The 12,511-nt window shown below is 39.3% G+C and overlaps 1 protein-coding gene across 1 annotated transcript; it reads right to left on the bottom strand.

Moving 5' to 3' along the window:
• Positions 1–2,211: 2,211 nt before the first annotated feature.
• LOC141005225 (amyloid-beta A4 precursor protein-binding family A member 3) lies at positions 2,212–12,455 on the bottom strand. Its single transcript, XM_073477025.1, has 11 exons — positions 11,890–12,455; positions 9,775–10,795; positions 9,432–9,459; positions 9,173–9,318; positions 8,922–9,008; positions 7,315–7,503; positions 6,273–6,452; positions 4,477–4,689; positions 3,473–3,592; positions 3,095–3,235; positions 2,212–2,989 (listed from the first exon to the last, which is right to left on the bottom strand). The coding sequence occupies exons 2-11, from the start codon at positions 10,780–10,782 to the stop codon at positions 2,918–2,920; spliced, it is 2,184 nt and encodes a 727-aa protein (XP_073333126.1). The 5' UTR covers positions 10,783–10,795; positions 11,890–12,455; the 3' UTR covers positions 2,212–2,917.
• Between the last annotated feature and the right edge of the window lie 56 nt (positions 12,456–12,511).

The raw sequence follows: 12,511 nt of genomic DNA, 5'->3' as shown, positions 1-12,511 counted from the left end.
TGATGCAAAGCTGGAAAAGACAAAATGTGGTGAGAAAAGGACAAGTTGTCAAGTTGTTGGGAATACCTGCAATGTGGCCGCTGTGTGGCTGCAGCAGTATACTGGTTTTAAGGCATACCATGTACATTTCCTTATCTATGGTTTGAATTCTACTGTATTAGTGTTATTGAAATGTAATATATTCCAGGTTTATATCAAGTTTCATGTCAGTCAAGACTAAATATATTGTGATATTATAATAAAGCTATTGTTTAACAAAAAACTCTACTGTTTTGATTACTTTAAGGCTCATGGAAACTGATAACAATAAAAAAAATAAATGTGTAATGCTGTATATTGTGATACTGTGACTTTCTGACTGTTTCCTGACTTACTGTGTCCCCCACAAAAATAAAGTGCATCTTAAATAAAGGCAAAATGCTCAGAAACAAATCATAAATACAGACAACCGTTCTGAAATTTGTTCCACTGATTCTACAATTGCCTTCGGACACATTGCCTTTTTCTTTTTATATTTTCAGTGTGTTAAAGTGTTTTAAAAATATATATGAATGTGAATATGAATATGTGTGCTGTTTTTTTGTTTTGTTTTTTAATCTGGTGATTTGTCCTCTAATGTTGACTATACATAATGAGGACTGTAGTAAGAACTCTTCCTGACCTTTTCCCTGCAAAAAACAGAAGTGTAGCTGAGGACAGTAGAGCTTAACCCTCAATAGAAAACATATTTTATGTAACTTGTGTATTTCATCCTTTTATGTTATACAGAAATATGCTGAAGAAGGTTAAAATCCTGTATGTGATAGATTCAGCGGGCTATTTTTATGTTTATTGTGAGTGAAGGTTGTCTTGTGTGCCTGCTGTGATCTACTAAAGACAGACAATCCCTTGCTTCATCCTGAAATCCTCCTGATCCCAACAGCTTACCTGTTTCACTCTAAGTCTTTTAAACATTTACTTTTGCTCTGTGAACGCATTCACAGTGTGGTCGCTTCTTCCTTGCAATGGCTGGGCTAATTTCCCTTGCAAATCTGTTTAACCTCAAAATCAAAGTTTTTTTTCCTTTTTTTTAAAAGCATACATCTGTTTACATTTCAAGGCTTTGCAAGTGCAAGCACAGGTATATGATACAGGTTTGGTAGCCACGGTATTTTCTCTGAGACAGGTGATAACTGGATTTTAATATATTGTTCCTAATGTAATGATACATCCTACACAAAAATATTTACCAGTCAAAATCAACGTTACACACTGACATAAGCTGTAATATGAAGACATTTCGGCATTTCATTTGTGAAGCAACTTATTAAAATAAAAAGTAAAGTAAAAGCACAATTTAAATACTATTATTATCCGTTAATTCAACACTTGTTTATAACTGCTAGCTGACATTAACAACATATTAAGCTAACAGCTATGAAGGAAACTTTAAGCTAACGTTACAATCTCTCTCTTCCTAGCATGTTACAGTGATGCTTTAAGCGGTTTAAAATGACATTTTCGAAAATAATATATACAACGTTACATGCTCCCAAGACTCGTTAAGCTGTTGTTAATGATTACCTTTCTGTAATACAGGTGATAAAACCTCCTTTCACCGTATCGGACACACCAACAGCCGGCAGCTTGTCATTGACTCTCCATTTCCCTGTTTGTAACAGCAAGTGTGAGCTGTACAAAATCCCGCCCATGAGCGACGCTGATTGGTCAAAGTACATTCCAGGGGCGGGGGCAGGGCAGCCGGTAAAGTATCTGATTGGCGTTCGTTTATGTTTTGGTAAATGAAGGCGACTGATTGGCCAGGCATTGACAGAGCCGTGTTATCTGCATGCTCACACTGCCTTAGATAATAACTGTCTTATAATAATATTCACATAAATAAAAGGCATTACTTTATTAGCATAAGCAGTATTTGATTACATTTTATACTTAAAGTGTGAAAATATTAATTACATTTTCAATTATTACATTTTCTTATAGAACTGTGCTTTTATTGATTTAATATCAGCTTTTTAAAATACATTTATTGCAAGACAGCATAAAGACCTTTCAAAATTTAGATACACAGTAGCTGTAGCTCATACGTTAAAAAGGCATGTAGTTTGTTTTAAAAATGATTTAATTTTATATATCGCCTTTAACACAAAAGCTACTTTGCATCTTGAAACTTGTTCACCAACCGCCGGCTGTCAATAAATAACATCAAGAAGATATCTTACAGATCATTTTAATGAACATCCCACACAGCAAATTCTTAAAAATATATGCATCTGTCTATCTGTCTATCAAAAAAGGCAGTTACCTTTAACTGTGCGTGATATCTGCTTCCCGTCAGGCACAGTGAGGGAAGCACTGTGTGAATGAACCAGAGCACTTGACTAAATAGCTCTCTCTGAAGTGAGTGGCAGACACTTGTTGATATGCATGTGTACGTGAGGGACTGGAAGTACATCACAATGAAATACAGAGACTCTTTGTCCTGATTCAATAAGGTTTCCCCTGCAAGCACGTTCAGCTCAGGCACACTGGCAAAACACAAGGCTGGAAGACCAAAAACTCTACAGAACAGTATACTCAACACCATCACCACCATGTAAAAGTTAGTGAAGTCAAAAAATGTTCCGCTTATGAATTATTTCATCTTCGCTACTGCCCGAAATGTTAAATATCAGATAAATATAAATTGAGAGCTACCATCTATCCCTGTCGCTTTAAAATATCTTTCAAAATAAAATTCCAATGTACTTTCATCTCAAAAATAATATATAGCTAGACTAGTTTGTTGCATTCAGTGGTGTGACAAACAGCTTGTGATATGCTGTGTGATCAATTGCATAATATTTTCTGAGTTTGGCAAAAAAGTTCATGTAGCTTGAACACTGTGCAGTATTTTTGTCCTTGATGCTGCAGGAAGTGCTCAAAGAAACACTGGCTGCTCTTGTCCTGTTAAGAGTCGATAAGTTGAGGCTGGCATGGTCTTCAAGTGAATCTGTACAGAGAGACAAATTAAAAATTCAAACAGAATATGTTATAATCGGACTGTAATACATTTATGATAAGGTAAAATCTTATTGTGCATGTAAGGACTCCTCACCTCTCCGACAGCATTCGTCAGGATCTGGATGATCTTGTCGTGTGGTGTTGCGACAACACTCTGCCCGTTGATTTCGATGATGCGGTGCCCGACACGAATGCCTCCTCTCTCTGCTATACCGCCCCGCATCAGACTGCAGATCTGAAAGAGTGAGATGTAGTTATTTAGTACAGCGAAGTCGTTGGCAATGAAATTCTTGTTCTTTAGCTCACTTCAACAATGCTCAAAATGAGAAGTGAGGAAAAAGGAGAGTCAAAGAAATAAATAACGCAAGTTAAAATATAGGAATAAAACATGATATACTGTATATAAAGATAATAAAATGAAATAGAAATATTATAATTGTGACAACAAGAAAATATTAATATATTGACTTACAATGCCATCCTCGACACTGAAGCCCAGCTGAAACTTGGGATCAGGCCTCCTGATAATCGCCATGGTGACTGGAGGGCAGTGGACGATGCTGAGCTTTACATACTTTTGGCTTTTTAAGTCCTGAAAATAAAAACAATCATTAAATTAAAACATTAATGTCACAGCAGCTTTTCTGAATGTGTTGTCAGTGTTCAGTGGCTTTGACCCTTGATCTCCTCACTGAGTTTTCTTCTAATGTTCCTGTCTGACAGCAGATAAACCACTTTAGTTACTGGAAATATTATTTTCAAGGTCAAGATCAAGATCAAGGTCAAGGTAAACTTTAACATCCCCAGGGGCGAATCGTTTTACAACCAGCAGTGAATAAAAACAATTATATTTGTTTGCTGTTAGTTCAGTCTTCATCCCAGTGATGTGAGCTGCATTACTCCCTAAAGGTCTACAAACATTTGTCATTTGTCTTCTCATTTGTCTTCTCAAATCACAGATTATCATAAAGTTGACTGACACAGCCTCAAAACACTTAACATTATACACATCACAATAATAAAATTCAGAACATGGCTTTATACAGGTGTTTAGGATACTGTGTCCACCACAGGTAAATGTTTCATAGGTTCTGCTGCACCATAACAGGATGAAACAAGATTAAAAATAATTAAAAAATGAATAACAGCACCAAATACTGGCTATAAACAAGTGATGGATACTGATGTTGGCCTTTAAATCTCAAATAATGTCTGAATCCACTCTCAAATCAGTACTGGTGTTGGTACACTCACACAGCATGGCAACACAGTGCCATCTAGTGCAAACTCAAGACAGTACATTTGCTGTGAAAAAGGCAAGATCACTTGAGCATACAGTGTTAAAGCCATTTTTTCGGAAGCCACATCTAAAATTCTACCATAACAATAATAATAATAATAATAATAACTCTTTGTTATTGTTGATAAAGTAGTTTTTGTTATTAAAATCCCTATGATTGTAAGTCCCTGTCTTACCCGGATGATGTTCTGGCAGGTGGTGATGGGCAGACCCACCATGCTGGTGCTGTTGACGGACATGATGCGGTCACCGATGCTAAGCTCGCCGCTGCGCTCAGCAGGACCTCCGTGAAGGAGGTTGGCCACCACCACCGTTGGAAGGATGGAACCCCACCCTGACTCCACCACCGCCAGACCCAAGATCTCTCCAGCAGCCTTGGTGATTACCACCTGAACCACAGACACACACAGGAATTAAGTGTTTTCAGCCCGTTAGCCAATCACTTCCCTACAAAGTTGGAATATTTTTTGTAATATATTTGTTATTGCATTTTTTTATAGGCAGGTGTCGAATGTGGCCAGGATAGGTGACAGCCGAAGACAGTTTTCTTAACAGAGATTTCTTTCCCTGTCTCCCGGACAACAGATAGAATAGCTTATAGTTACAGGAACAGCTAAGAATGTGTGCAATGAATACAGCTGTAACTTCCAAATCAAATACAAATATTATTGCACACAATCAGTCTGTCGTTAGCTGTGAAAATATCAGGAGAGGAGCAGGATGGTCAAACATTAGAGAACAGTGTGTAGAGCCAGAATCTTTTTACATCTAATGCAGTAAATTAAGAGTTTATTTAGACCAAACAAGAGTTTGTTGGTGTCGGAACAATGGAACGACAAATCAAGATAGTTTTGGTGAATTTTATTTTGTTTCTGTCGGAGTTTGAATGAAGTGTGTATCAAGGTGATCAAGAGTCCCTGTTTTTGTAAATAGAGTCTGGTGGATTTGGAGAGAGCTACAATGTTTTTTTCTGGTTAAACAAAAACGCAATTTTAGATGTTTCCTGCTCCAGCATACCTGAGTCAAATGATCAGCTCGTCATCATAGTCTGCTGAAGCCTGATAACGACCCATTCATTTGAATCAGGTGTGTTGGAGCAGGGACCATCTAAAATATGCAGGGCAGGAAGCCCCCAGGAACAGGATTAAAAACTCTGCCCTACAGATATAGACCTTTGTTAGAGTAAAATCCTTTTTGTTTAACCAGAAAAAAACGATGTAGCTCTCTCCAAATCCACGAGGACCAGGAATGAAAAACACAGCTGTATAACTTTGATGTTGTCAGAAATATTGAAATGTTGATACATATCGATTCTAATCATTTGAAATGGTTCCAATACTCGTTTTCCCCAGTATAGATACACCCGTACCAGCTGTGCTTTCTCTCTCTCCTCTCTATGAGCGAATTGACACATGCACCGCTGCAGTGCCCACATAGGCCTGCCTCCTCCAGCAGTAAATTAACACAAGCATTGTTATATTTATCATTTCATAAAAATCGAAAGTTGTATGCTCTGATGTTGTGTCAGTTTTTCTCCGTGGTATAGAACATCAATATTTTTTACAGTATTGGATCGAAGTTTTAAATTGCAGTTTTGTGACAACATTAGTAGAGATATTTTCCATAATGTTGTCAGACACTTTGAATAACAATCTCAGCTTCTCAATGAAAACAAATTGAGCACTTTCAGTGGCCTTATTTTACAGTCAAAGTTGCCCTCGGGGACTTGGACAATCAGCCCGTCTCACTGGTGCCAGCGGAGACAATTTACTGATCTATTTGTCATTTACACACCAGAATATTTAAAAATAAAGCCAATGTTTAAAAATACCGGAATTCTCCTTTAAAGTTAAACATCAGTGATTAATGATTTAAATTATGCATTTAACCACTACACCTCATATGTGCCTTGTAAATTTTTGAAAAACATCAAATTGCATCTTAATGACATATGTTAATGGACACTGCTTACATCTCTGATGTTCTGAGAGTCTGAGAAGTGGGCCAGGTCTCCATTGTAGAGCTCTTGACTCTCCAGGTATTCGCTGTACTCTCCAGGCTTCAGATCACCAGCCTTGATGCCGTTGGCCTGAAGAAACTGCTGGTAGGCTACTCCAAACGCCTGACCGATAGCCTGGGCTATGGTCTGAGCCTGGATGGAGAGACAGGGTGGAGGAAAAAAAAATGACTCAGGTTTCAACTCTGTTATCATGTCTCCAGGGAGGTTTTACATATTATTGTTTAGGGAACATTTAGGGAATAAATATTCGTCCTGCACTTATTTATCCTCCATTTTCATACAAACAAATTAAAGCAAATGAACAGTACATTTGAAACATGTCACATCCTCAAACTAAAACGACAAAAAATAGAGCATCATGTCTGAAAAGGTTCCCTACTTTCCTATAAAAGGTGATCTATTTTTTTCTCATTTTCATCAGCTATTTGTTAAATTCACTCGCTTAGTTGCTTCTACCCACTCTAAAGCTTTTCATATAAGCAGACTTAAGTTGGGAAAACCTAGCAGTAAATGCAGTGGCCTCATGGCCTTCAGTATCCCACAGCTAATTGGTTTCTAAAAAGAAACTCTTCCTCCTCCTATTCAGTCTTGCCAACAGGGAGAAACTGGGACGACAGCCAGACCATTTTTACATTCAGAAGAACTCGCTGGCTGTCTGGGGGAAGGAAACCAGGCCAAGCTGAAGCTGAAACTGTTATCCGGCCGAAAAAGAGCACATTTGATCTGAGATGCGGTGTTGAGGGGATCAAAAGACGCTTAAATAATGTCTTGAATTGTGAGCCCATTTGTGGGTTTTGCAGCCAAGGGCTTAAGACTAGAAGTGAATTGACACAATGAAGTGGTGGCCACTACCAAGATCATAAAAGCTGAGCAGGAAACACTTTTTTAGGAACTGCCCCACAGCTGCTGGTCTTCACAATATGAGAGCTAATGAGTCAAACACATTAAATCAAACGTCACACTGGTTTCAAGACCCTTCGATGGACTAACTCACATCTTCAGAGGAGAAGACGTGGCAGATCATCAAGCACTTCTTCTGAGGCCCGGAGGAGGATGAAGAGGGAGAGCTAGAGATTGAGTCATCATCCTGCCCTTTACGTTTCCTCCGTGCCATCAGGACCACAATGTCACCGATGTCTGCAATGTAAGAGATCATCTGCAGGGCGTGATCCATCATGGCTTCCTGAGTGGAGACGAGACATTAGGGAGGTAATAATAATAGAAACAGAGAGAAGACAGGAAGGTCTGGTTTTTGAGTTAGTTTCGAGTCTCAGCAAGTTAATCTACTATAAACTGCCACACCTTTATTCTATTCCCTTTTCATCAATTGTTATTGCCTGCTTTATAAATTCTCACTGAAGCATTCTAGGACACTTTAATATAAGAAAAAGGCAAAAAGCTGCCAAAAAGCATGCATTAACGAGCTCTGTTGAAGTGACTTTTAATGCAACAACAGGGAGAGAAAAGATTTCTGCTCAAAACTTGATACAGTAACGATGAAATAATGCAGGAAACCTTCCGTTCGAATACAAGTTATAAATTAAAGTCTATTTCAAACTAGTATGAGATGCAAAAAATAAAATTAAACTATGTGGCTCAAATTGTCGATATTATTATTTGTAATTCTTTCACTGAAACCCAAAAAAGTGATAATTTTACATCCATAAATGTGGTGCAGTGAGGAGCAATGAGCCATGCACAGTGGGAGCTGACAGTAGATGACCGATGACCCAGTTTGACTCTCCCGACAATTCAACCACAAAGAAGGAAAATAGACTCTACTGTCTATAACTGCATCATTACTGCAGAGCTCTCATATCAAATCACTACACAGTTCTATATTAAGGATTCTTGCTGCGAGGGCTCAGCTTGAAGGCAAAATTTAGAAAGTGCAATGCTGCTTAATAAATGCTAACTAATGTAAGTTTATACAACAGAACATAAAACCTAAATTTAAGTATTCAGGCATTCAGAATAATTGAAAAAATTAGTTACAGACTAGGAAGATTCACGTGAACAGCTGCTCCGAGTGGGAACAAAAACTTGGAAAGTCTGTGAAAAATTTGTTAGAATTCATATCATGTATATCAATTTTTTGCTCACATGTAATTTGTAATATGTTATCAGACCTTATGTGTTAGCTGCTGTCCACATAAAGCGTTCCCAGATTTTTTATTTGTATTTTAATTATGCAACTTTTCATTTACTCCTCCACTACAAACTCATTGGAAATATTGCCATTCATTTCTGGATGAAGCAAGTTGAAGTTAATTATTTTATTTGACATTTATTTTATTTTATTTATATTCCTGATCCCAACGTCATCCATAGCTAAAGCTAACTGTACAAACTGTTATCACATTTCGCTAGTATGCATCATCAGCATTTCTTAGCTCAAAAGCCAGAAAAATACAGATTTAAATGTGTTGTATTAACACTTTAGTAAAGTGGTTGTAAAGTAACTACTAATAAGAGAGTAAAACATTAAACATCAAGTGCTACAGGCAATGATAAAAACAAAACCCTGAATGAAGGGAAAAGAAATGAAAAATGGAATAAAGACATTCACACACATTCTTCTGAGCAGTTAACAAAACACACCTGTGTGTCAGCGTTGAGCACTTTGATTCGCTGGGTCGAGATGAACAGATCCACCTCTGTCATTGGCTGAGTCTCTCCCTCCGGAGCCTGAGAGACACAAAGATACACTGATATCAGATGTGTTCACCTATCCTGATGACAACAACCCAACAAGCTAATTCATACATAACAGGAACATTTGTATTTCAAAGCTGGTATTTTCAGTACAAAAAATGCCCCAAAAAAATCTTGCATCTGTTATACGAGTTCACCTTAATGCGGTCCACAGCCTCCTGAGCCTGGGCCATGCGGGCGCTCGTAGATGGGTTCTTCTCTGATTTGAGCTGAGTGGAGCCCAGGTACTTGGCACCAAATATTACTCCATCCAACAGGTCTTCAGGGTCGCACGGACCAGGCACTGAAGAGTGAAACAAATTTACATTAACACAATGACTTGGCATCATTTCTTTGTGACTTCTGGCACAGACAAAACATTTCTTTATGATGAAAGAAGTGTGTGAAGTGACTCACCGTCTTTATAAGAAGGACGATCAGCACTCTGCAATGACAGCAAAAAGAGAACTTAATGAACTGTCGAGACTAAATTGCATCTAGTACATAAAGAAAATAAAAACGTCAATGATTGATGAGTCGATCAAGAGCATTTAAAAGATTTGTGTGATCCTTTCATTGAGTTTGCGAGTTAAAAAGAACAAACATTTGCTATTTGTTACCACATTACAAACACCAACCTCAGGATTAAGCTGATACAAATCTTTTTAACACCTAATAGTTTGAACTGTATGTAGGTTAAGTGAGTAAAAGGGTCTTCTGTAGAGAATAAACTTAATAAATTGACTAGTTTGGAGTTTACCTGCTCGCTCTCTGCAGCTGCCTCTTCTTCTTCTGGAGGCTCCTCACCCAGCTTCATCCACACTGGCTCAGGATACTCCTCATCAGGCAGGGAGGAGAGGGATTCCTCCCTGTGCCGCCGCTGTTGACCATTCCCATGATGCCCCCAGAACCTCTGTGCGTCCTCCTGGCTGTACGAAACTGACACCACAGCATCCACCTCTCCTCTGTGGGGCAGAGAGGTGGGATGGTGTGTGGCGCTGATCTCTGTGAACTGCAGCAGCCCCAGCAGGTCTCTCTGGTGGCTCTCAGAGAACAGCAGTCCTGTCGTTTCAGTGCTGTCATCTGTTATAAGGGAGGGAGCGCACGCATCCAGCTCAGACCGGCTGGGGTACTGATGCTGGACAGGGTGAGGTGGTGTCTGTCGGCTAGGGTGAGGCTCTTCCCCCATCAGCTGGAGCTGGTTGAGGAGGCTGTGGATGCGGCTGTGGTCTTCATCACCTGATCTCCTGTTAGCAACCTCAACCTCCTCTTCACTTACTCTACTCTCCTCACATAATCCCTCTTCCTGGTATTCCCCAACACCCTCCAAGTCCCCTTCCTCTTTCTCAACTGCTCCATCCTCTTCTTCCAATTCCTCTTCAATATTTTGGACTGGCTCTACAATATTTCCCACAAGCTCCTGCTGGGACATGTCGAGTGAAGCCACGGTGTCACTCATGATCAAAGGTAGTAATACTGGCTCACCTGGACTGGCCTTGTCCAGATTTTCAACAGAGGGAGGGAAGCTGGGATCATCCAGGTCGTCTGGCGTGCCCACCTCACTAGAGGAGTCAGACCTCCAGTCTAATGGAGGAGGCTCAATCGGGTTGTAGCAGTCCAGATCCTCTACCTCTGAACCTGGCGGAGCTGCCACAGTCTGTCTGGTGACCTCAACCTCAGAGGCTCCATCAACAGCTAGGCTGGCAGGACAAAAGAAGTCTGAGGATGGTGAGGCTGATTGATCAGCAGGGCAGACATCGGAGTCCATTCTGAACGAAAGCCTGTCACAGGAAAAAGTGAGATTACAGTGCAGCAGTCTCAAGTAATTGATGCACTAATCGAACTGCCATTAAAACAAAAAACTGTCTCACATAATGTCTTAAGAGTCAGTAGACTCCCTTTAGCTTTAGTGTACGAGCACTTTCTGAGAAGTAATCAAACAGCCCCTTGTCCTTATTGCCCCACCACAATCTAGATAGAAAAGGCAGCAAAAGCTCAAAGTACATGGACTGCATGTACAATGTGTAACAGTCAAAAAGACCCCACAGAACCGTCAGTCAAATACCATTACATATACACGAATGAGTCAGAAAAATCAATTGCCTGGGGAACAGGGAACCTTGGGAATTCCCTTCCCCCGTGTATCACATAGCGCATACCAGACTTCATTCGAAAGTCTGCAATTTTTCAAAGCATTCTTAATTGGTAAACATAAGAGTCTCTTTAAACAACATATAAAAACAATTTTACAAATCAGGCATGTCTGCTGGTAAATTCGGCATATAAATGATCCACAAGGGATCACAGCATTTGATTAGAAAAAGGTGTTTTTTGCCTACACGTCGGCCAAGCTACTAACTTACTTGCTATGTCGCAGTAATGTGTATTTCAGAGAAGAAAACTGTCTCGTATTAAATATAAAATATACATTATACAGATAACTACACCGCTTGTAACAATTTGATAGATGCTACAACAATATTGATTTAAAGAGTCACAAGTTACTCAGAAAAGGTTGTACGTGTGACTCCTACATGCTCAGAAAATGAGAGTAAAATTATGAACTAGCGTTAATGGAATTTGGAAGTTGCTCTTAAGCTCTCCCTTAAAGGCAGAACATAGTGGGGCTAAACAATGAGGGACAGGAGATTAGAAAACTAACGGTGTCTGCAATCTGTAAGAAAAAAACCCAAATCCTGAGTAACGTTACAGTTTTACACTGAGTCAAATAAGCCTAGTTTGGCTAACTAAAGTAGCTCAATGCTAACGAGTTAGCTAATTCCTAAACCGCAGCATCCAAGGAAGAGCCCGTTAACACGACATGTCATTTCTATGTAAACACTGTGTTTTAAGCAGCATAAAGAGCAGCTCTCACCTGATGTTTCAGCTCTTTGTCAGCTTCTTTGTGCCCACACAGAGACTCCTGATGGTGCCACGACAGAGAAGTTGACGTGGTTTGGGATTTGAGCCTTTTCCAAAACTTTGGCGTTGTTTTATTCGTCATACTAACAACCGCAGCACAGTTAGATGTCATAAGTCCACATGATTTAAGTGTAAAAAAAAAAGTCACGGTATAAGACAGAACAGTCCTGCCATTGTTGCTGTTGTCGACTGGACAGCTTTTAATTATTCGCTGACTCTGGACTTGTGCTGCGTTCAGGTGCTCTTGTAGATTCACCATCGCTTTCAGTCTCTTGGTTTCTTCTTCCTCTTCTGCAGAACTACACTCGTGACTTAACCACAAAATCTATTCATTACACCTTTCCAAATACCAAGTTACAAACTAACCTCTATTTAATTGAAAATCTTTACTAGTAACAGTTTTTTTTTTACTTTAAACAACCGATATTTGATCTAATCTAGCTATTCTACTGCTTGATTTATAATTAAAGTCAAGGAAGACAACAACAGGCACTAACCCCTACTCTTACAGAATGAAACGAGGTATATGAATCGAGGTTTATTATATGAGCTCAAGATGCCTTTTTCTCAATTCC

The sequence above is a fragment of the Pagrus major genome, chromosome 11 (assembly GCF_040436345.1).
Source record: "Pagrus major chromosome 11, Pma_NU_1.0".
Classification (NCBI taxonomy): Eukaryota; Metazoa; Chordata; class Actinopteri; order Spariformes; family Sparidae; genus Pagrus; species Pagrus major.
The sequence above is the reverse complement of the archived record's forward strand: the minus strand, read 5'-3'. Positions and strand labels throughout refer to the sequence as shown.